The sequence below is a fragment of the Archocentrus centrarchus genome, chromosome 24, assembly GCF_007364275.1.
Source record: "Archocentrus centrarchus isolate MPI-CPG fArcCen1 chromosome 24, fArcCen1, whole genome shotgun sequence".
In the NCBI taxonomy this organism is placed as follows: domain Eukaryota; kingdom Metazoa; phylum Chordata; class Actinopteri; order Cichliformes; family Cichlidae; genus Archocentrus; species Archocentrus centrarchus.
Window position 1 is genome coordinate 4,600,908 of NC_044369.1, and position 25,209 is coordinate 4,626,116.

The window sequence follows — 25,209 nt, forward strand, 5'->3', positions numbered from 1 at the left end:
GGCGTGAGTGACGCTAATTTGGATTGATAGAAGTGAAAGTGTGTGTGCATTCTTTTGAAGGAATAAAGGGCTGACATGCAAACACTGACTCTTCAGTTAAAGAACAGCTGTAAAAAAAAAAAATACTTAGATGCAAAAAGTGTAATTCAGAGTCCTTCAGTTGTAGCAATATCTTTTTACCCACTCAAAGCCAAACAAGAAAATCTGTATTACTCAGCAACTGGCTAAATAAACAAACCTGATTTTTAGAAGGTGACTCATTATTATTACTTTTTTAATTGATTGCTTAACTTTCAGACTATAATCTGCAAAACATGGATGTAGCTACCAGGTCTGAAAAGTGAAAGTGACACCACTGCTGAACTAAATACGTATTCTCTCTTCTGACCAGCAGGGGGCAACTCCTCTGGTTTAAAAAAGACTGGGTTGTACAGAAGTCTGTGGAACAATGAACCTTCTACTTCCTTGATTTAGGACCTCAGTAAACACTTCTTTCATGAATTTGTTGTCTCAGTCTTTTGTAAGCAGTCTTATGTAAAGCAACATGATACTAATTTTGTAAATTATTGTCAGTATAGAGTCAAAACCAGGATAAATCTGCATATGCTTTAGGACAGGCCTACTGTGTGACTGACATCCAGTTTCCAAACGCCAAGATGGTGACAGATTGAGCGCTCAGCTTGAGGCTTTGCGATCTGGCTTCACTGACCAATGGGTGACCTCAGAGTGGCCACATTCATCTTTTACATATGCTAATATGTGAGGATTCACTTTACTGCTAAGTCTAGATGTAACTGTGAGCCTAAACACTGTATGTGCTCCTTTATCTGGCAGTGATTTCTATTTTTATTAACTCTGAACTGAAACGCATTACAGCTAAAATGCTGCATGTTCTCGTTTTAATTAAATTTTTAAAATTGATTTAGATCTAAAAAAAATATTTTCCTCTATTAAAGAATATCAGAACTCTTGGAACAAGTGTTATTGCTGTGTCCTTCTGGTGCTCTAATACAGAATTTATGGGTTTCTGATATGATTTCTATAGATCACTTATACCTGTTTTCCACCTAACGTTTTTGAGCTCATGCACACACATTTCCACCAAAACAAGCCTGGTGCTTGTGCCCATAAGTGGGCACCAGCTCTACACCGCAAAATTCCTCAGCCCAAAGATGGGCATGCCGGGTTGTAAGCTATAACAAGAAATTCACTTCCCATGGAAATGACCTCGGTTTCTGCTCGGAACTTTATGAATGACTGGTTCTCAAATGTGTCAAAATGTGGGCTGATTTCCAAAAGGCACCGAGGTAGAACTGAGCAGAACCAGCACCATATTGGTGGAAACAAGATATTATTGGTCCTAATATTACTGTAGTATAATGTAGTGCTTTGCTGAGGAAGAGAGTTAGAAGAGGTCAGATTTTTGGTAATATATATTATATATTATATTTTCAGAGCCTCACTTTCTTTTATTGTTGAAAAATCTCTTTACTAGCCAGCATTTTGTCAACCCAGAGGACATTTTCACCTGGATGGTTCTTGTCAAACTGTCCCAGTTTTTAATGGAAAAAAGCATGCCACCGCTTTTTGAAGGACTTTGAATTCACTGGCCTCAGGACTCCACTATCAACACATGGATGTAGAATTTCTTGTGACTTAATGACAAAAACTCTTTCCTTGAAGGGAAGCTGCTCTGTGAATACAGCCCTCAGTGTCCAGACCTCCAGGAGAGAATGATGATGTGTCTGAGCCGTCTGTGTCCTGCTTGGTCCAGTCTGCTTTGGTCCAGTATCAGTCACTGGGGTCCTGGCAGTGGGAGCAGTAGCTCATGTCTTCAGAGTAGAGCTCTACCTGGATGGTGATACTGTAGAAACCAAACTTGGTGTGGAGCAGGTCAGTGGCCTCCTGCAGCACAGACTGGGGGTCGGTGCCCTCCTCTGATGGTGAAATGAGAAAGTAAAAATCAACACAGCGAGTCTGATTTACTTCACTGTTCTCTGAAACCTTTGCCTAAAATATATCAGCCCCCTGACTCCATCCATTTTCTTAACCACTTATCCAATTTTGGTGGTGGTGGCTGGAACCTATTTCTGCTGTCACAGGGCAAGAGGCAGGTACACCTCGGACAGGTTGTCAGTCTTTGACCGGGATAAAAGAGAGACAGACAACCATTCACACCTACAGCCAATTTAGAATTACTAGATTGAACTGTGGGAAGAAGCCAAAGAACCCCCAGAGAACCCACAAAGGCACAGCAAGAACACACAAACTCCACATAGAAAGACCCCAGCTGACTTTTGGATTCGAACCCAGGACCTTCTTCCTGACAGGTGATAGTTTTATTCTTAATTGATTCGTTTACTGAGTTCATTTTTGTGTTCATCCAGTCTGTTTTGTACTGCTGTGTTGTTGCTGTCCACTTTTAAAAACACATTTTTTTAATAGAGATAATACGTTGTATTGGAATTTATGCAAAGGAAGTAAAATTTGCTCCATTCTGTCTTCTTCTCCCCCTTTATCAGCTTTTATTGGATTCTCCTTTAGATCCTTCTGCTCTGTCTGTAAACTTCACTGCACCTTGCTGTTTGTAGATCAGTGTGTTACTTTACCTATGGCCAGGTGTACAGAAACCAGCGCCTGGCCCACAGTCAGAGCCCAGAGGTGCAGGCAGTGCATGGACTTCACGGCTTTCACAGACATCAGTACCTCCTTCACCGAGTTAAACTCGATTCCTTTAGGAGACCCTGAAAAACAACGGGCCATCAATTAATGTACACCAGGTTCACAGTACGTCTGCGAATGAGCAGCTCAGCACAGATGCAGACCTGCTATATAGCGCATTTTTATTCCTTACAAAGTACAAAGTAGTATATTTCATTTTACTGATGTGAAGAAGTGGCCGTATTTGGCTAAGATCATGAGTAGTTCAGGCTGAGGTTATTACACTTAACGAAAACCAAACTAAACACTAAAATTAGACATGCATTGACCCTGAGGAGGCATCCATGAACATCATAAATCTATGTATTATAACTCTGATGTATGCATGAACATTATATTAAACACATGGCTCTCATGCACACTATCATGTTGCTCACTGACACCAAACTGTGGGCCTCGTTTCAAAAATTCCCAGGAGCTGCTCTTGGTATTCATATGAAAGTGCAATGATGTGCAAAGACTCGGATGATCGCAAAATCTTAGGGCATCCCCAGGATGTGACCATCTGTCCTCTCGCTCTTTGTTCTGCATGAACTACACAGTGGCAGCAAAAACACAGATGTGTTACTTCACTCTTTCGCAAAATCCTGGCACTCGTTTCATTTATGTCGCGTATGCGGATGTACTTCTATCTACGTCTCTGAAGCCACGATTACTTTAAATGTGTTGTTTTTGGACTTCCATGTGACTTCATTGCCCTCTGCGACATGTGACTCTGACCTTTTCAGATCAGGTCACAGTTAGACAGCTGGGTCCTGGCTGCAGGCGCGTTGGTCAGAAATATCACAGTAGCTCATTTTAAAGCAATATTTGACCTTCCTCAGAAGTATTTTTCCTAAAGGAAAAAAGTGAGCTGAAGATTGCTGTTTGTATTACTGAACTTTAGAGGTGTTGGCAGGCAGGCAGGCTCTTTCTCCCCTTTCCAGCTTTATAAAAGGGACAATTCAACTGAAAATCAGATTTATGTATTTTTTCCTCTGAGTTGTAGTTGATCCATCTAGTTTTAGAGATAACAGCTGTCTGGTTTCTCTTGAATGTAATAGAGCTAGAGGTGTCCAAGCAACAGTGTCTCTTTCCACAAATCCACCAACTTTGTTCTGAGCAGTTTCTTTGAGGAGTGTTTTTTCTTTCTACCAAACTATATGTGCTAACCAAACAGTACAGCAAGTCGGCTGCTATTAATCATTACATGCTGCTGTTAGCCTGAGCTTCTTGTGGTGGGCAGAGGCACAGTTTTTTCTGCACAGTAAGGCCTTGATTGTACTCTCTTGCAGACACAGACACAAACAGCTGGAGATACCATGGCTGAGTTCCTGTTATACTTCTTTCAAGTCTGCCACCTGGGTTGCACGCTTAGTTGGTGCATCGTAATGTAAAGCCTCTGCAGTCCATACTGTCACAAACAATTAGCAGGCACGAGAACGTCTGCACAGTCCCTCAACCTCACCGTCTGATGATGAAATCTAAGTCACTCTGGGCTAAGCCTACACGATGAGCAAACTATAAGACCCAGAAAATAGTTCCTGCATGAAAGTGCTCACTTTTTTTTTTTGAGTAATTGGGTCATAATTTCTGATGCTGAGTTTTTCAAATACATATTTTTCCACTTTGAGGTCAGTGCCATCTTGCTCCATTAATATCCAAGAGAAGACATGCATTTCTACAGCTCATAATTCCAAAACTCAGAAGCCCACACCAAAACAGCAGATGGAGTAACAGCACCACAGTCAAGAGGAAAAACACATACTTCATTCTGGTGTGAACTATCCCTTTAGCGATATAAAAACCATTTTCATTCAGCTTTGTGATACCTCTATCAGGAATGAATGGTGGATATGAATCCTCTCCTACAAAAAAAAAAAAAAAGTTTCAAGTTTAAGAAGAAGCTGTTGATGGTCCACTACCTTCCATGAGTATCCTAAAGACGTCTCTGAGGATGGTGACAGTGGTGCAGAGGACAAAGACGGAAAAGAGGAATGTACAGATGGGATCTGCGACTTTATACTCGGGCTGAAAGAGAGAAAGGAGGTTATGGACACTATAACGGGCGAGTAAAGAGGCATCAGATGGAGACTTCCACAGTCATGAGGCATTAAAGTGCTCCAGGCACAAAAACAGGAACAGTTTGCATGCTACAGTAAGAGAAACGCTTGACGCTTTCATCCATAATAAACAAGAAGCCATACATGGTTTCTTTGCATAGATTAAAATATAAGTATCTGTTGCTTTAAAAAAATATATATTAATAAAATCCTTGTTTTGGTATTAAGTATATAATTTATAGAGAATATTTAATCAAAATAAAAATATTTGTATGTGTGTACCTGTAAGCAGGTCTTTGTACTTGTAACATAAATTGTTTTATAGCTTATCTAATATCATATGATATATCTTTTTATCTGTTTATTTATTTTAAAGGCCCAGTATCATTAAACTGACACTTCAGTCTCACCCTAACATGAATGTGATCTATATCTGACCCGAAAGTAGATGATGGTCGCTGCCACCATGACGCCGACACTCTGCAGCAGGTCCCCCACCACGTGGATAAAGGCGGCGCGGACGCTCGTGTTACCGTGGCTACCGAGGAGCGTGTGGGCGTGGCCATGAACGACGGGGCTCTGACCATCCTCGTCGATCTGGTGGTAACCGCTGCCGTGAGCGTGGAAGGTGGTCGAGTGGTGGAGGATGTACGCCATGCTGTAGAAAGGGAGAAAGATAAAAGGTAATCAGTTGCTTAGTGGCACGCGGGAACCAGATGAATTCTTCTAACATATTCAAATCTGGAGGAATTTGTTACAGTATGAGCGTGCAGTGTCCCTTGTTTTAAATCATTCAGTTCCACCCCCTCACTTATCACATCTGGTCTCATTAGACCAAGATGGCAGTAGAGATGTTTCGTGCTTCACTAACTAGTGAGTGATGTCACAATGGCTGCAGCCATCTTTTAAATACAGTCTACGTTTTTTTGTGTGTAATTTATTATGTAATAGAATTAATTACAGCAGCATATATTTGGAGCAAAACTTTTACAAGCATTAATGTACTACTTAAAGTGGGAATCGCTCACACAATATTGACGATGACGGCACAGCCAGAGGTGATCAGCATGACGTGTCCATCGATCTCATAGTCGTTCCGTACGATCCTCTCGATGGCCAAATAGACCAGAGCTCCTGTAACGATCCAGATGGACATGACTGAGATGAATGCCCCGAGGATCTCTGTGGGGAGAAGAAAACAATGAATCTTAATTACTTAAATTTAGTCATACAGTTCATCACACACAATAAAGCAGAACAGTCACTGCATGCTGCTGACCTTATACTTCTGGGCTTAAGTTAAGTTGACTTTCCTAATAAGTTCATGGCCTCGATCACTAGTTCCCCGTTTTATTCAATGCAGCATAATGTTCATCTTGTAAATTATGGTCCCATTAGATTCAAAAAGGGCAATAAAGTAGGGTATGCCTACAGTGTGACTGACAAATTGGTACTGTGTGAGCATCCCTCAGTTTCCCAGTCAGAAACACCCTTCGCTCAGCACATTTGGTCTCAAAACAGCAAGATGGTGGTGACATAAATACTCAGATCAAGGCTTCACATAACAGGACTTCTTAACAAATGGGTGACAACACGGTTGATAAGTTCATGTTCATGTGTGTTTTTAAACGTAGTCTCTCATTTTCTATTGGAAAGACCCCAAAGGGTTAAGCCTTGGGACTCTGCTCTCTAAAGGCTGTCTCTGGAATCTGTCTGTATCAGCGGTCTCAAACTCCCGGCCCGCGGGCGGCATCCGGCCCTGCCCCCTACTTCCAGTCTGTGATTTGATGTCAGAAGTATGAGACAATTTGGCCCTTTAAGTTACTTTTTTGACATTTTGCTTTCCCCTCCAATTAAGAGGAGTTAGCGAAATGTCAAAAAAGTAACTTAAAGGGCCAAATTGTCTCATACTTTTGACATCAAATCACGGACTGGAGGTGGAATTACTCATCCTTGGTCCAAGATTTTACCCCAGAACTGTTTTTGCCGCAACTCTTAAAAATGATCACAAACACATTCTATTTACTAAACTGATCTCTTGAATTGAACATCCATTCATCTTGTTTCCATTCATTCATTCATTCATTCATGGAGATAAAAATGAGCTCTTATTCTCACCTGATCTATGCCAGCCAAAGTTCATTGTTTTGGTGGGCGGCCTGGAGGAGATCCACAGGGAGAACAGGCTCACCATCATACTGCCAAAGTCTGTTAGAAGGTGGGCCGCGTCAGTCATGATGGCCAGGCTGTGGGCCAGGTAGCCTCCTGCAAATAAGGAGGAAATGACACTGAGCAAAACACAAATGATTTTATATATGAGCCGTGAGACATAAAAGGTAAATATGATCTCCAAACAGAACAAGGAGTAAACAAAAATTGTGAAGCTGTATTTACTTTTCTTTGCAGTGGGCCTAATAAAAGAACATTTTAAAAGTGAAATGTGTCACAGCTTACCAACTGTGAAAGTAACTACTGAGTAATAACATCCTCAACTTTTAAATACACCTATCTTTGCCATTTAGAGGTGTATTAAACATGTAATTTAAAGCCTCAGTTGCCTCAGGCAAAAGAGTGATTTTTATCTTTTATATCATTTTAAACATCTGTGCAACCAGCCAGTGAATGTCAGCCACCATTTTATTCTCTTAACAGTAAAAGTTAGACTATAAAAAGAGAAATGAAACTTTTAGAGAGAAATAAAGGAGTTCCTCACTGAAACATTTCTTCTTATACTGCTTGTGATGATATTAATGTCTGCATGAACACTTCTGAGACTATATATATATATATATATATATATATATATATATATATATATATATATATATATATATATATATATATATGATGTCCATCTTTGGTGATTATATGAGGGGTTCTTTAATTTAAAAAAATTTAGAAATCAAGCTTGTCATTATCCACCTAAAGTCTTCTGATGACCTTTCACCCTCCTTCTTTCCTCTTTAATTTCTTTTGTTTGTGCTTCTTACCTATGACCTCGCCAATCATGAAGAAGAGGCAGACCACTGAAGCGATGTAGAGTTTCTTCTTAGCCAGCAGCTTGTCCACACTCTCCTCACACGCCAATGTTTTGGGGCCGTGGCAGTGAGCGCCAACAGGTCGTTTCAGCTCGATGGCACCAGACATACCTCCATTCTTAAAAGGGAAGTCTGGATACTGATCTTTGGAGTCCGGAAAGGAGCTGTAAGAAAATAAACAGTAGAATATTTTTGCAGGTTGAATGAACGAACCCACCATGAAGGATCCCACACGGATTTAGCTGCTCCTGACCAAACAACATGACTGGTCCTCCTGAAGAACCTCCCAACAACGCACAATGCTGGCATAATAATTGTGCTTATTCTTACACCTGCAATACTGTATTACTGTTCCATCTTTCACCCATGTTGAACATGCCTGGTTAAATCATCTGGTGAAAGCTGTTATGTCTTGGCCAATCTTACTGTTCAAACCCCGACTGAAGCCGTTCCTTCTGGAGTTTGCGCGGGTTTCCTTCACAGTTCAAAGACATGCTGACGCTAAACTAGTCATAGATGACAGGTCAATCATGTGTATTATAAAGCTATGAATGAATGTATGGGTAAATGTGGCTTGTAGACTAAAGCATTTTGGTCAATAAGACTAGAAAAGCATGACATACAGTATATAAAGTCTTGCTTGGTTGATTTAATAAAAGTCATAGGGGTGCATTCAAAATAAAGTTGTTTTTTTTTTTTAGATAATTTTGTTTATTAAAGTAAGAAAAAGTAAGTAAGTAATGTTTGGGGACTTCTAGCTGATATGTCTGTTAATACAAAGTAATATCAGTCTGAGTAATGGCTCATGTATGATCTTATTGAAGTTGTGGAGGGCTGCATTAGGATTTACTCATCCTTGTAAGAGCAACATGTCTGAGGTGTATTAGGTGTTGAGTGAATTGATTATTTGAGCAAATGTTGCCCATGAGCCCCAATGCTTTACAAACAAACCCAACAAAGTGCTTTGCAGTCAGTGTTCTCTTAAGTAGAAGAGTGGTGCGATGGTTTATACAGTGAAGGACCAATGAAATCGATTCATGCTGACAGTGAGGGAAGGTAAACAGAGTACCCGGCTTTACACTACAGAGCGTCATGTCACGATTGCCTCTGAATTTTAATAACTCATGACCATCCGTCTTAGTTATCATGCAAATTCAGAGTATTGTTTTCTATTCATCAAAGTGCATGTCTTTGGACTTTGAGGAAGGCGTACTCAGAGAAAACCCACCGAGGCTCAGGGAGGCCATAAAACTCCACACAGAAAGACTTACCAGAAGGTTTAAACCCAGGACTGCCTAACCACTGCACTACCATGCCACCCTTACTGGAGTTTATCATTTTCATAACCCTGTAACACTGTTTTCTTGTCTCGGGCTTCCTTTAGAAGAGGCTTTTAATCCCGAGGGACCTCCTGGTTGAATTAAAATCAAGTATATGTACTCAGCAGCTGCTTGATTAGTCACTCCTCACTAGTACTGGGTCGGATGCCTTTTTGCCTTCAGATTCAACAACGTGCTGGTCGCGTCTACGTCCCTGAATGCACTGATGTTCTGCCATGTGATTGGCTGATTAGAAATCTGTTAATGAGCACATGAACAGGTGGGTGTATATATAAAGTGACACTTGTTTATAGTAAAAAACAATTAAAACAGTAGTAGAAGCAGTAAAATAAAGAATGCTGCAGTCTTCTTTTAATTACCATCATTCTGTTACTTTTTAACCTTTTTAGTGGTCGGTCTGGGAATTACACATGTATGTATACTTAAACTCTGACAAGATATAAAGACCAGATTAATCCTGGGAGCAAAAGAAAATGCTGACCTTTCAATTTAATTTTCTATCTTTGTTTCACACACACACGCACACACACACACAGACACACACACACACACCCAGGTTGCTGTTCTTACCATGTGCAGGGGAGGATTTGATGATGTGACTAATGAGGTGGAAAAAAGCTAATTTGGCCTCACTTGAGATAACCAGACACACACTTTAATGACACACTCTTCACACAGGAGATTGGGAGCGCTGCACGATTACCACACACACTCTCGTCTTTGAGGATGTCCAGCCTCAAAAGAACCAGCCAGGCGGAAAACAGATTCTGTTCAATTATACCACCGGGACACGAGAGAAAAACACAAGCACACGCACACACACACACAGTCTGCATACTGAATACAACACGTAAACACTGAGAACACTGAGAAGCCTTGGGATGATGATAAGTCCAGTGTGTGTAGAAAAAAAACACTCTTTTCAAAGGATTTGTGTAAAATATCCTCAGACATTAAGTACACTGCGTGGCCTGGAGTGCAGCAAAAATCTCACTGTTGAGGGAAGCAGTCCGCCTGCTAATCTAAGCAAAACACTGAGCAAACGCTGCGCCCCTAACATCTGTAACTCAGTGATTTTTCACACAGTTTTCTGCCAAATTTAATCATATTTTTCCCACTGGTATTTTGGAGTAAATTTAAATTAAACCATTTCATTTTTAAACAAATATTTAGAAAATGATTGTGTTAACGTTCCTGCCAACATGCCGCTGAAATTTCAGGGCACCTTTACATTGTGTTCAAGAAGTTCTTACTAACAGTTTTCAACCAAACTGGTGATGTCACAGATTTCTGACAGCACCAGCAGAGAGGGTTAGTGTCCCAATTACAGCTAAATATGATCCACGATTGCAACACATTCACTTAAAAGGAGCTTAATTTGTACCTCTTATTTGTATGAGGCACAAATTATTTGTATCCATACACAGAAAGTGAGGATTTTCCACTTTTTAAGGGTGAAAAAGTCCAAAATATTTTCTTTTTTTCTTTTAACAAGATGCTGTGGGTAGTACCATCACCTGGGTGTCAGCCTGGGCCTTTCTTGAGTTTGCATGTTTTCATGTGCCTGCCTGGGTTCTCTCCAACTAAGGTATGCACTTATAGCTTACTTTTCTCTCCTGGTGCAAGTTAATATTGGTTTTATTTCTCTAAATTAGATTTTTCAGCCTGATGATGGCCTCCTTCTCTTGCATCTCTCTCTCTCTGCTCACGCCCACAGCACTTCTGTAGTATGCAGAGGTGTGCAGAGAAAATATGTAAAAAAATGCTGTGTCCAAAAACTTATACACCAAACTGTGTATTTTGTATGATCTAGGCAGTAAATCAGTAAATTCTATTTTAGCAACAATATGGTTGTTGGTCAGCACCAGTTAATCAAGCGGCTCCTTGGCTGTAAACACCAGAAAAACTCCCTGCCAGCAGCAGTGATAAAATCCCCCAGCTGTGCCTTTATTTGGCTAATTAGCATTCAGCACAAATTTGTCATGTCACCTCAAACAGTCCATCTAATCCATTAATTAGGTGGACACAGATAGTGTACAAATGAAGGTTAGAATAAAGGTAAATACAGGCACAGCTGGGGATTTTAATGTTTTTACAGTTATGTGTTTTTGGTGCTTTATTCATTTTAAATGAGAATTAAAGTGGTGAAGATGTGTTGATTCTGACGCTGCTTATTCTTCCATTTGGACTGTTTCATAGGAAATAGAAAAAAAACAAAATTGACTGCATTAACTTCACATTCAGGGTTTTTTCTTTGTTTGTTATGCATATTTACCTGTTCATGCATTTTGTGTGTGATGCTGCAGACTGTAAAAGAAAAACATAAAATGCTCTGGTAGTTTTCTGCCCATGCATTATTCTGTTTTTTAACAGAAGTTTCCATAAACAGTGAATGATAAAATTCAATGCATGGTAAAAAAAAAACAACAAATAAATAAATAAATACTCAAATACATCTGTAAAACCTTAATACAGAAAACTCCATTTTAAAATGTACACTGCACACTGACTTTTTTACAGTGTGGGGTGTTAATATTTGCTTCTTATTTAAGCCTTTTGTTTCATTTAGTTCAGATGAAAACTGTGTCCATGAGTCTTTAAGCAGCTTAAATTACTCTTCATGTCAGGAAAGAAAACAATTACAGTTTTCAAAATGTTCAATTGAATAATCAAACGTCCTCAGTGAGTCGTTCACTGAGCCTGTGATCGTTCACTCAGCAGTCTAAAGTTAAGGGTCTCTACAGGCGTCTGCTGACTCTGCTTCACATTTGGTGCCTGGTTGTTATCTCTTATTTAAATACAACTAACAAAAGCACAAGAATCAGATGGTTAATTCAAACTGCTGAACAAACCTTCTGCAACTGTTAATGCCACACGGCTCATTTTTCTCTGTCAGTCATCCTCTAATATTTTTTTTTTTCACTGCCACGCTTCCAAAGTGACAATATTGCAGACACAGTGAGTCTTCTTAACATTATGAACATTAGATTTGCTTTTTGAAATAGATTTCATGTCTTTGTCAATATCCCACAGGGCAGGTAAACAGCGTTTGTTGTTGCCCAGCATCAGCAGCGCAGACAGACACCTCAGGGAATCGTCAGCGATCTGTGAAATGAAATGAGACCTTGGAGGTCCAGCGGGGGGGAAAAAAAAAAAAAAAAAAAAAAAATCACAAGCATTTAATTACAACTGCAATCTGCTGTATCAGAACATCCTGCAGCACTTTTAACAGCCAGAAGAATGTCTGCAGTGAGAAACTCCTGAACAGTGTTTTAATCTTAGAGGGATGCGTGTTATTGCTTCAGCAGACAAATCTATTCCATTTTTTTATATATATATTGCACCAAATCACAAAAAACAGTCGCCTCGAGGCAACCTCACAAATCAGCAGAGGACGATAGCGAGGATCATCTTGTTACTGTAATTTTATTACTTATAAGTATGTATTATGACTGAAAATAAGCAGTGACTGATATCTGTCTGCTCTAAATTTAGGACTTAAAACTCATTGAAGTCTGATTTTAGTCCCATTTTCATCTACACAGTTTAATATTTTTAGAGAAATTGCTTTCTTGCAAGATTTAGATGGAAAAGATCAGTTCTGCTGTCGTGTCTGTGCAGTAAATGTGAAGCTACAGTCGTAGTTTAGCTCAGTAAAAGGACAAGAAACCAGAAGAAACAGCTTGTCTGGCTCCTGCTGTAACACGTATTTGTTTAGGCACTTTATGATCTTACTGGTATACAGATTACCAGAAGTAATAACTTCCAGGAGGACATAAACCCCATCAAAACTACAACACGTCAATGAATAGAGGATATTAGATTTTTATGTCATTGATTTCCATTTTTGCCGCTTTATTCATCAGGGACACCATCTCACTGGGCCTAATTTTCCTCGCTGTGGCGTCCCAGCTCAGAGTGGCTCTCTTGTTCTTCTAACCACTGAAACCACCTTCACCGAGAACACTTTCTAAAACCGGGATAATCTTTTAGATGTAGATCTAGAAATGATATTTGGGTGGCATTATGTATTGATTGGTATGTCTGCCCATTTAGTCATGGTACCCAGAGGATGGATCCTGTTACCTTTGGTAATTTCCTGACTTTTCTTGTAGTGTAGTACTTTTACTGTATTTTATGTCCACATAAATCTGTACTACTTTTGTATGAAATATTTCAACAACTATTGGATGAAATAGTATGAAATATGGTGGAGACACTCTCAGCCCCTTAGTGATGAACTGCAGTAACTTTAAGTGACTTTCACTCAAAGTAATATAATGGACTTAGATGATGACCATATCACTTGCATTCAGCTATTTGCAGCCTCACAAATCTGCTAGCTTTGGTAAACAAAGTTATTATGTTTCTATGAACATTTTTTTGTTATTAACTTAAAAACTTTTATAACTTATCTAGAAATTATTTTGTTTTTGGATAAGGATCCATAATCCATGTGATTTACTGTAATTGCAAATCAATATTGCACCATTTCAGGCATATTTTGAATGTCAAGTATCAGCGGAGTTTGGGGAAGGTTCAGAGTGACATCAACTAACACTCAATATTATCAAATGACATTCAAAAAGCAAAAAAACTAATGTTGATAACACAAAATGTCTTCAGGAAATTGGTAGAAAAATGACTCCAGGCTGTGTTTACTTCATTTGAATTCATAATAAGATGAATCTTTTCGAATTTGGTTTAAAAAAAAAAAAAAAAACAGGCAGGTGACTAAAGGCCATGAAAAGCTAAACTGACTTAATTGGTTCTTATTACAGGAGCCTTTGGAGGCGGCAGCTGCGATAGACTCAGCATCTTCTGTCTGACTCCCACAGCCAATGATGATGCCTGAAAAAACACAATTACCAGTGAACAAGTGATCCAGTAAATAGGCTTTAGTAAATAGGCAGCATCATAAAATCACTGTAGTTTGAATGGGATTCCATGTATATCATAGCAATGAAGCTGCTTTGGTTGACTTTCTGAGTCTGTCACTGTGTTTAGTCATGTTTTCACGTGCAGACATCCTGCTACATTTGTTTCTAAAACTGTCATCAGAGGGTTAATCTCAGCTTTTATTCCATGTTTTTAAGTGTAATAAAATTCATCCACATGAGCTGCTTTTTATGCACAAACAAAAACATTTAGTTTTAGTGTTTGTGACACGTGAGATTTGACTCTGTGCCTCCCCAGAGAAAGAGAAAAGCCCACCTCAGAGCACCATAAGTCCTGTTTATAGTTAAGGATGATTTCACATTACACAGCAGACTGAAGTCACATTTTCTGTTTCCTGTCCATCACTGGTCCTCAGTCAGCAACATTTGTTTTAATGGATTACACTAAATCCCTGATGATAATGTATATTACAGTGTATATTCAATTATACCAATGTCACTTAAAGATCTCTGTGTGATGTTGGACAAAATAGGTAGTTTGTGAGATGATTACCAATGCATGAATCATCAGTTTTCAGCCATTAATAGCAACATATTTTGAGTTCTTGCTGGTGTTGTTTTTGCTTGTTTTAGTGATGTAAAGGTTAGTCGATTTATTAACTACAGTCACTCACAGCATTTAGCTCCTCAAAAATTAACATCTTCCTGTTTTGTTACTTTTCTTTTGTCATAAACTTTTGGTTTTGGATTGGTTGGTTAAACAAAATACAACATCAGAGACGTCTTATTGGTGTCTGGGAACTTGCAAAAGGAAGGTGTTGGAATTTGGTGACAGTGTCTGGGCCAAGTGCTCAGGAAATTAATCCCTGAAGATCATTAGCTGCACGAAGTCCACAAACTCTTCCTGTAAGGTTTCGTCTGAAGCTCACCTGAGCCAGGTGTGATGAAGACTGGGAACAAATCAGAAGTTTGTGTGTTTGTTTTCAAACTCTCATTAAGATCACGTCAAGTAGGTTGGCACGACCAGCTGAGGTGCATCAGCATTGGGACCTCCCACAATAATACCAGACACACAAATTATTTGCTTAAGGTTCACAAACTGTGAGAGCCACTATCTGCAGTGAAACTAAGTTAAATGGATACAATTTTGCTGATATTACTGAGCTATTATTTCCAGCCAGAAAATGTTTGACAGCCAGTGACTTGCATTAAACACTTTAAGCAAAATGCCCACCTTTTTTATTGCAACTCCCTCTAGTGGTCAGTGTTGCAATTTTTTTGTGCTCCCTCAAAATGGGACCAAGTTTGATTCTGATGAATTGAAAAACAATTGCTGAGATAGGTATGGAAGTTTGTTTCAGTCACTGGAGAAACAAAATGTCCTGACTGGCAAAACTACATCAAAATTTTGGGTTCTTCCAAAATTTCAATGTACTAACTCAAAATTTTGAGTTATTTTCTCTTAAGTTTTAGCTAGTAAGTCTAAATTTTGAGATAGTTCTACAAATTTTTGACCAGTGGATGGTAAATTTTTTTGATTGTTTTGTTTGTTTTTTCCAGTGGCTTCCACAGATACAACTTCAGTTCCTGTTTAATCAGGAATTTTGATCAGCTGTGATACCCAAACACAAAGAAGCAGGGTGTCCTGACTTTGTTTTCATCCAGTGGCACCTCATTTTTAACAACAACACAGGCCTGTTTAAAAGTTTTCAGAATCTGAGGCATAAAAAGTATTTTCATTATCAAATAATTAATGTTTTTTGATTTTTATACCACGTATACTGTAATTAATAATGAAGACTTAAGAAATTCTCACAGTGAAGAAGGTGAAAGTCACGGCACCATCAACCAATCATCAGAGTACTTCCCTGTTTCCTGTCACTACACTGACTAAAAGATTGTGTAACTGATCTACAAAGCAAAGTTTAAACATCATCAACAAACCCATCATTACATCATTAGATGTTACAATTAATTAGGGCAGATTAACCTCATTGTGCATCTTGGTGAGGATCAGTTGTTGGACCCCTTCTTTCCCCCCAAATTACATCAGATGATGAATTCGTTAGTTGACTGAAAGGTAAATGTGATTTTGTTAACTGATGGTTTTAAAATGATTCTCTGCGGCCGCCATCTCAAAAGTAAGTATTTGTTACTTTCCCTGCATATTGTATTAAATGGTTTTAATTATTTTTCCACTGTTTTCTGACATTTCTGATCATCTTTGTTTCAAACCTTTATTAACTCATGTGAAATGTTTTCTATCTTAACCTGAAAAACAGGAAAAAACTGAACTTTCTGCAAATTTCTGGCCAAATAATATGGAGGTGGTCACTTTGATTTTTTCATCATTAATGTTAACGTTTACCTCTGTTCCTGCCTTTTTGATTATGAGTTCAGCAGATTCTGAAATACTTCAGTAATACTGTAGGAAAATTTTTGGTCTAAATGTAAACAATAAGTGTCACGTCGCTGCCAGCTGGCAGGAAAAAAAAATAGGAAAGATGACAGTGTAAACACATGCATGCACTTGCGCATCAGAACTGTGCAAATGGTGCATGAAATCCCAAATGTAGCGCCATATGCACATCTGTCTGTCTCTCAACACCTCTTTGAGCCCCAAATGATCACTGGGCCCATTTAATTAATTTATACAACCTTATTTTGTAGAATTAATTGGACTTTATTTTATTTTTTTATTTTCTTCATTCAAATGTCTGCATGTGTGCGGTAATATTTGTAAGTGACTCTTTAAAACGTGTTTCCAACCCGGTGCAGCTTCCCCTCTTCCTCTCCTCCTTATGAAGCGTAAAATTTTCTGTCACTTCATATTTTTTTAAACATGTTGTATCTGAAAAATGCCTTAAAAAAAATTAAACCAGCCAGTTTTAAAGCGTGAAATCAAAGGCATCAATTCACTTCCAACTACCGGCCCCGTCTGCTTAAAAGCAGTTATTGATTGATCAGAGGGTTTAAAAACAGACGCCTTATGAGGGCCTGAAAAACAACATTAATAGAAAATTCTGCAGAAAATTGCGATTAATGGCTCAGTGAGCGATTGCATTCTATTTTTCTCACGTATTTCATATTAAAGCGAAAGAGAGCCTCCACCTGTTTTTTCCGCAGCGCGTTGAAAACCACCAGGTGTGTTTCTGCAGCAGCCGGTTGGATGTTGAGCAAACAAAGCTGATGCACATGTCTGACTGCGCACGGAAAATCTTATTTTTCTCGCAAATTTGCTTTGTGATATTTTAAACTAAACGTTTCTCTGTTATTCCATTATTAATTCAGATGTGCGGCCCTCGTGCTTTTTTAATTTGAAAACCCTTCCGACAAACTTAATTCTATAATAGGGAAGTTCTTGTGCTAAATAATGCAGAAAAGGGCGCATTTTAAATATGTTTTATTTCATTATCTTATCTTACAATTTAAAATAGCAGCCAGCTTTTTCATTGTGCACCACTTTTAATATTATCTGCTGTAGTTTTGTACATTCATATGTAGGTTTAAGCACCTATACGTATCGCCTGCGTGTACCCTCAGTGATTGCAGACTGGAGCCTCCGCTAATGACAGATGATGAGTTTTTAGCATTGCTCAGTGAACTGGCCCCGGGGCCATTTGTCACAGGCTGTCCAGAAACAAGCGAAGCATGGAAATGAATTTGTTCATTCACATAAAACAGCCCGTGAGAGCCACAGCCTGCTCAACGCGCACTATAACAACCGCTCTCAGCGCGCCTTCATTACGCACATTGATAACATAATGTGCAACTGGATTCTTCCAGCATGCATCATGATAGTCTCATGTTTTAATGTTTTAACTTTTTCACTCAAAAATGCTGACGTCCCTCACAAAATCTGCTTATTTGCAATTTTACTTAAATCAAACGATTGTTTTCATAATTTCCCCCATTTTAGATAGAGTTTATGCCCAAAAATGACACTAAATTTATTCACTTAACTTCATCCTGCATGCGGAATTATTCTCTATGAGGCTACAGTGATATGAAGCAAGACATTTCCCCACCTTTGTAGTTTTAGGGAATACGTCTTGGCATTCTTCTCGTCAATCAGGTGAGATTTTTCCGAATTTCCAGCCGTATTATCCATTTTGCAGCCTGTGGTCAGTTGATGTCCGGTCTGAGGGGGATGAAAGTAAAAAGAATTTTTTTTTAAGGTGAGGTCGCTGCAGGTGAGAATCGACAGGTCCGGTCTCCCTGGTCTGTGCAGTCAGCGCGGCGAAAACTCGGGCCGAGACCTCATTTCTGTGAGCGCAGAGACTTCAGAACAAACGAGTAAATTCCTTCATTGCGGTACCGAGAGGCAGGAGGAGGAAAACACACGCCGCTTTTTCTGAAGGAGGATTTAATTTGGTCCGAGTCGCAGGCTCGAACGTGGAGCTGCAGCAGCAGTAATGAGGTACACGGCGCGCTGATCGCTGCAGCTGCTGAGACTGGACAGCAGACAGACCCACAGCGCACAGCCTGACTGATCACCCGGTGCAGCTCATTGGTGAATCCTAATGGGACCAGCGTGAAAGAAAATCAATTTGCAGGATAACATCAGCTTTTGTGAGCTTTAAAATAGTTTTATTATACACACCACAACCAGAATTTGATATCAGATATGTGGAAAATACTGCGTCCTGCATACTTTAAAGACATGTCAGGCTAAAGAAAATAATTTTAACTCCTTTTATTCATTTATTTTTCAGCTCCAGCCTGACATCTTACATCAATTTATTTACATTAATTGATTTGCGTACATTAGATAAAAGCAAAAGATGTAATCAATGCCAAATAGCAGACATTGTTATAAGTGGATGTAAAATGAAACAGAATAAATTCTCTTCTAAAAAGTAAATAAAAAAACATTTTTTTAGTCCTTTTAGGATGTAACTCTTAACAGATTTACTTATTTACAGACTTAAAATGGCCCTTACACCTAAAAATGTAATCATGTTGCTGTAAAACAAAACAAACAAACAAACAAAAACGTATAAAGCAATATTTAGTCTATCCAAACATTAACATCCTGGTGTCAATCTACTGATAATATCTTCACATTTTCGCAAAAGTATTTGTTTGCTTTTGTAAAAAGCAAAATATATAAAAATATAAAATTATAAACTTACACTTCACTGTACCAGCAGGTTACTATGGCTACAACTAACCCTGTAAACAAGAATTTGAACCAATGATCAAACAAAAGCCGCAGTTTTTCTAATTTATAATTATTATTCATTACCACACAAATTGTTTTTCTCATCGGTCACGCCACCATTCTGAACACGCCAGTGCTGCGTTCAGGTTCTAGTGGGACAAACGTAAATTTGCTTGATCTGCAGAAATCATTCATCCATCCATTCTGTTCCGCCTATCCTATTCTGGAGTGGAGTGGGGGGCTGGAGCCTATCCCAGCTGTCATACTCACATCCACACCTATGGACAACTTAGAATCACCAATTAACCTAACCGGAGTAACTGCATGTCTTTGGACTGTTGGATGAACCTTAAGTACTCGGAGAAAACTCACGCAAACACGAGGAAACAAACAGAGAACACAAACTCCACACAGAAAGGCCCGTGCAACGTGGAACAGAAACTATCACCAGTTTTGTAAATGGGCATTTTTCATCTTTTAATTTTTTAAATAAATATTAAAATATTTATATTTAGCCCTACTCTTGTTTACTCTAGAACATTGGCACTTATCCAGCTGCAACTGAAAATAATATTGCACTCTTGATGGCTGGCCTACTTAACCAAAGGTCACTCTGACTCATAACAACATCTTGTGGTAGAAACTGGTATTGCACTAAAGTACAGCCAAACCCAAGTTTGTAATTTGCTCCTCAATAGCTTAAATGTGGAAGATTTCAAACATTCTTTTAAGCACAGGAATTCACAAAAATTCCAGTTAGTCAGCAGCATGTGTGCATCTATTTTAAGCACAGCACTTTGAGGCACCTGTTGTTGTGATCTGGCACCATATAAATAAAAATGAGTGAGGGGCCAGACAAAGAGCGGTACAGAAGACTCCCATGGAAATGCCAACAAGTTAACTATTTATAGGGTTACTGGGGCCCCATCCTGGAGTCAGGCCTGGGGATGGAGCTCGAGGGAGAGCGTCTGGTGGCCAGCCATTACCCCATGGTGTCCAGCCGAGCGCAGCCCAAAGAGATGACATGGACCCGCCCTCCTGTAGGTCAACCACCTGCAGGAGGCATCGTAGGGGTCGGGTCGGGTGCAGTGTGTGTCGGGCAGTGTGTGTCAAGTGGTGTGTCAGACTGTTCCAGTCTGGAGTTGCCCTCGGTGAGAGGTGGCGAGCTGGGGTGGGTATTCTCATATCCCCCCAGCTTGTTTTCTGTACATTGAAGTTTTCACCGGTGGATGAGGTTTTTTTTTTTTTCCTGAGCCTTCGGGCCTGGGAACAGGTCCTGACTGTTGTTTCCGCTTATGCGCCGAATGACAGTTTGGAGTACCCACCCTTTTTGGAGTCGCTGGGCAGGGTGCTCCATCTGGTGACGCCATCGTCTTGCTGGGAGACTTCAACGCTCACGTGGGCAATGACAATGAGATCTGGAGGGACATGATTGGGAGGAACGGCCTGCCCGATCTGAACCCGGGTGGAGTAATGCTAACTTCAACTGAGGCTATAGTCAGGCGGTGGAAGGAATACTTCGAAGACCTCCTGAATCCCAGTGACACGCCTTCTGTAGTGGAAGCAGAGTCTGGGGACGAGGGAGATGACTCACCCATCACCAGGGGTGAAGTCACTGAGGTGGTTAAACAACTCCTTGGTGGCAGGGCCCCTTGGGTGGACAAGATTTGCCCTGGGTTCCTGAAGGCTCTGGATGTTATAGGGCTGTCTTGGTTGACTCTGCAACATTGTGTGGAGATCTGAGACGTTGCCACTGGTAGACCGGGGTGGTGGTCCCCATCTTTAAGAAGGGAGACCAGAGGGTGTGCTCCAACTTTCGGGGGATCACACTCCTCAGGCCTCCCTGGGAAGGTCTATGCCAGGGTACCGGAAAGGAGGGTCCGTCTGTTAGTCGAACCTCAGATCCAAGAGGAATAATGCAGTTTTTGTCCTGGTCGTGGAATGCTGGACCAGCTGTTTATCCTCTCGAGGATAGTCAAGTGCACGTGGGAGTTTGCCCAACCAGTCTACATGTGCTTTGTGGACTTGGAGAAGGCATTCGACCGAGTCCCTCGGGGTATCCTGTGGGAGGTCCTGTGGGAGTATGGGGTGTCTGGACCGTTGTTGCGGGCCATTCAGTCCCTGTACAACTGCAGTCAGAGCTTGGTCCATATAGCCGTATATAGCCTATTTCCTGTAGGTGCTGGACTTCGCCAGGGCTGCCCTTTGTCACTGATTCTGTTAATAATTTTCATGGACAGAATTTCTAGGCATAGCCAGGTGGCAGAAGACTTCATCCTTGGTGGCCTCAGAATCTCGTCTCTGCTCTTTGCGGATGATGCGGTCCTCTTCATCAAGTGGTGGCCTCCAGCTGGCAGTTGAACAGTGCGCAGCCGAGTGTGAAGTGGCTGGTATGAGAATCAGCACCTCTAAGTCTGAGGCCATGGTCCTCAGCTGGAAAAGGGTGGAGTGCCCTCGCTGGCTCAGGGACGAGTTGCTGCCCCAGGTGGAGGAGTTTAAGTATCTCCAGGTCTTGTTCACAAGTGATGGGAGCTTGACAGATGGATCGGGGCTGCATCTGCAGTGATGCGGACGCTGCACTGGTCTGTCATGGTGAAGAGGGGTGTAAAAACAAAGCTGTGGAGTTACCGGTTGATGTATGTTCCTACCCTCACCTATGGTCACGAGCTTTGGATAGTGACCAAAAAAATAAGATCAGGAATACAAGTGGCAGAAATGAGCTTCCTTTGAAGGGTGACTGGCCTCTCCCTTAGCGATAGGGTGAGGAGTTCAGCCATCAGGGAGGGGTTGCTCCTCCACATCAATAGGCACCAGTTGAGGTGGCTCGGGCATCTGACTAGGATGCTTCCCAGGCACCTCTTGGGTGAAGTGTTCTGGGCATGTCCCAGCAGCCCCCAGGGTAGACCCAGGACACGCTGGAGAGATTATATCTCTTGGCTGGCCTGGAAACACCTTGGGGTCCCTCCAGATGAGCTGGTGGAGGTGGCTGGGAAGAGGGAAGCCTGGGCTTCTGTGCTTAGGCTGCTGCCCCTGTGACCTGACCCCGGATAAGTGGAAGAAAATTAATAGATACAGTAGAAGGATGGATAAATACAAAATGAACTGAACTGAACTGAAATTTGAACATAAACTTGTGACTGCCAGTACACATTGGTAATTCTTGGCAAAACAATGTAAATTTGTATTTGAAATTAACAAATTATTTAAACATTTGAATAAGAAATCTATTTTTAGTTCAATACAGCCTCTATTTTTACTGTATAAAAGATTATGTATATTAGCATTTTTAGTAGAATTTGTTAGATAAACTAAATATATATTATTTAGTTTATCATAAAGAATTGGCACGATTAATTCATTATTTTGTCATAATGGCAAAGTGAAGTAAAACAGTCACAAATGTCATTGTTACAACTAAGAATTTCTTTCATCACACTTCCTGACAAGAGAACAAGGTAGCTACAAAAATGGACTATCTGAAGCTGATTTAAGATAAATTATAAGTGTTATTCATTTATTTATTGTTTAATTTAAACTAACAGGTACTAGTTCTTGAAGCAGTTTTGAATATTCCGATTACCCCGAACACAATCTCAGTTACGCCTCCTGACGTCATGACGGTCGCAGTGTTTGGTTTCCGCGCCGCGCCGCGCCGAGCAGAGCAGTACAGATATGGCAGCACCCACCAGCGACAGTAAGCCGGAGGAGCCGCAGACAGATGGAGGGACGGAGGCGGATAGGTCCATGTCGAGGTCAGACAGGTAAAAAAAAAAGAGGGAGTAAATTATGGCTGTCAGTGGCACTCGGAGTGTTGCGGAGCGTCGCAGTGGAAACGGCTCAGGGCAGTTAGCTAACCCAGCTAGCTGCCATTCAGTGTGACCCACGCATTGTGTTTTAACGTGGGTGTAGAGAACAAAGGCTTTAAAAAAATACATGAGAAAATTAAAAAAAATAAGTATATATATTTCCCAACGAGAACAGGGAGGCCATAAAAGGTTTTATCTGCAGGTCCAATCTTTCTGCCCTCGTCTCTTTCCACAAGCATCTGTAACGGTCCTCTCTGATTCTCTGTGCAAGACTAACGCGAAAAATGACGATTTTACACACATCATAAATTTATAAAGAATTATTCATCACCGAAATTGATCTGGCAGCCTTTCGGTGCGGCCTGGTAAATTCGACACCACCAACCACCACATTGTAAACGATAATTATCTTCAGATTGTGTGTATTAAATTGTTCTTATTAGGAATGGCTTTTGTGTTAACCAGGGGTGATTTTTGTTAACTAACGCCTGTTTCGAGTAGATGTTGTAACGTCATGTTTATCACAACGGAAGCTAGTGCTGCTCTTTGGCTGACGCTGCCATATTCATAACACGTAGCTTTGAGGATGTGCAGGGGATCAGGTGTGTGTCTGGCAGCCATGCTGACCTGGCTGTGTGGTTGTGGTGCAGCTGCGTGTGAAATCTACACGCGCACAAAAATGTATTTGATAAAGCATTACAATGCCAATGCTCAGACCTCAGGTCTTTGTATACTTTGATGCATACCAGCCACTTAAAAATTGCAGGAGACTGTGAAGGTTTTCCTTTAACTTGTCACTTGGCTGCACAGATTGTAATTTGAATGCAAAGCTGCACTTTAGTTTGACAGTAAATTAGGTCAGTGAGTTATCCACATTAAGTGTCTGTGTTTTCACAAGAACTGAGATTTGCCTAAAGTGCTAAAGCAGAAAGAAGATGCAAAATGTACACAAATCAGTTGCAAAAAAGTCTTAATGTTCATGACATTTTGCTTCTGTCAAAATCAGTTTACTGCATGTTTCTGCAAGTTAATCTTTAGTGGCCTACCTGCTCTGCCACAGAGATACAGGCGTAGACTATGACTTAAACATGGATGTAGTCATCATTATGTCACCCACTGCACAATGAAGCCCCATTGTGAAACCGTGTACTGATGTTTTCGTACTCGGTATCTTTGTGTTTTCGAATCTGAAAGTGGTGATTCAATTCAATTTCAGTTTTATTTATGTAGCGCCAAATCACAGCAAACAGTCGCCTCAAAGCACATAATATTGTAAGGTGAAGACCCTACAATAATTACAGAGAAAACCCAACAAAATGACCCTTTATAAGCAATCACTTGGTGACAGTGGGAAGGAAAAATTCCCTTTTTGACAGGAAGAAACCTCCGGCAGAACCTGAGGGGAGGGAGACGGGGCAAAAGAATGGAAACTGTTGAGAAACTGACTGCACGTTCACACTCTAGTGACATACCCTGCTTTAAACTCCTTTTTGACTCTAATGAGGGCAATAATTAACAAAATGAGCATTGTAGCATTAAATAAGACTTGAAGCTATTGATTGAAACCATAAACTCATCAGAAAAGTGTTTACTGAGGTCATAGAGAGAGAGGGAGCTTTTCAGAGTTCTGTACAAACCAGAGGAGTTGTCCCCTGCTGACCAAGAGAAAAAACAATGCAGGTTTAATGTACTTCTTCACTGGCTTCGCTTTTCAAACTGGAAAAGCTGGAAAATGGAAGGGCCTGTCCAGCTTTTATATAAAATCTTTGCTACAGCAAGCCAATTGTATCTGCTTCATTATGCAGCAATTTTAGAATCTGAATTATTTCCCTACACAAGTTTGGATGTATTTCAAACAGTTGGCAGATAAATGGGATACTCTCCTGCTAAAGAGGAGTCAGGGTAAAATAAAAATCCCAGCCAAATGATGACAGCCTTACTCATGTGAATGGTGGCCCCCCCACCCCACCCAGTGTCATGCTGTGTCCAGGGCAGCGGTGTGATTTCCTGGGGAGGACTGGCAAGTCCCCCTTCCTCCCCCTCAACCACACCGACAGCAGATATCTCCCTGTGGAGAGAAGAGTTCACGGAGGGTCTCCAGAGTGAGCAGAGATCCTCGTCTCTCTCTGCAGGACAACAGTGTATCTGCAGGTCCCCAAAAATAAAAAACAAACTTTGAATTATATAGGTCATCTTTTTA

General features: G+C 40.4%; 2 protein-coding genes across 3 annotated transcripts in view; one reads left to right on the forward strand and one right to left on the reverse strand.

The window, feature by feature from the left end:
• Positions 1 to 1,574: 1,574 nt before the first annotated feature.
• Positions 1,575 to 18,150, reverse strand: slc30a2 (solute carrier family 30 member 2). The gene is made up of 8 exons (XM_030722012.1): positions 18,068 to 18,150; positions 7,754 to 7,965; positions 6,882 to 7,028; positions 5,792 to 5,945; positions 5,202 to 5,421; positions 4,626 to 4,731; positions 2,610 to 2,744; positions 1,575 to 1,937 (listed from the first exon to the last, which is right to left on the reverse strand). The coding sequence occupies exons 1-8, from the start codon at positions 18,148 to 18,150 to the stop codon at positions 1,792 to 1,794; spliced, it is 1,203 nt and encodes a 400-aa protein (XP_030577872.1). The 3' UTR covers positions 1,575 to 1,791.
• A 4,678-nt stretch (positions 18,151 to 22,828) lies between these two features.
• The window catches only part of LOC115774156 (uridine-cytidine kinase-like 1), a 29,971-nt gene continuing 27,590 nt past the window's right edge, over positions 22,829 to 25,209 (forward strand). For both annotated transcript variants that reach the window (XM_030721278.1, XM_030721279.1), the window contains exon 1: positions 22,829 to 22,964. In XM_030721278.1, coding sequence (XP_030577138.1) covers positions 22,876 to 22,964 — 89 coding nt within the window. In that variant the 5' untranslated portion in view covers positions 22,829 to 22,875. The remainder of the gene's footprint in view (positions 22,965 to 25,209) is intronic.

Coding starts and splice junctions, on each gene's coding strand:
- slc30a2 (XM_030722012.1), bottom strand. CDS start 18,150: ATGGATAATACGGCTGGAAATTCGGAAAAATCTCACCTGATTGACGAG. Junction 5,946..6,881: donor CTTTGGCTGGCATAGATCAG/GTGAGAATAAGA, acceptor TTCTCCCCACAG/AGATCCTCGGGGCATTCATC. Junction 1,938..2,609: donor TTCTGTACACCTGGCCATAG/GTAAAGTAACAC, acceptor TTTCACCATCAG/AGGAGGGCACCGACCCCCAG.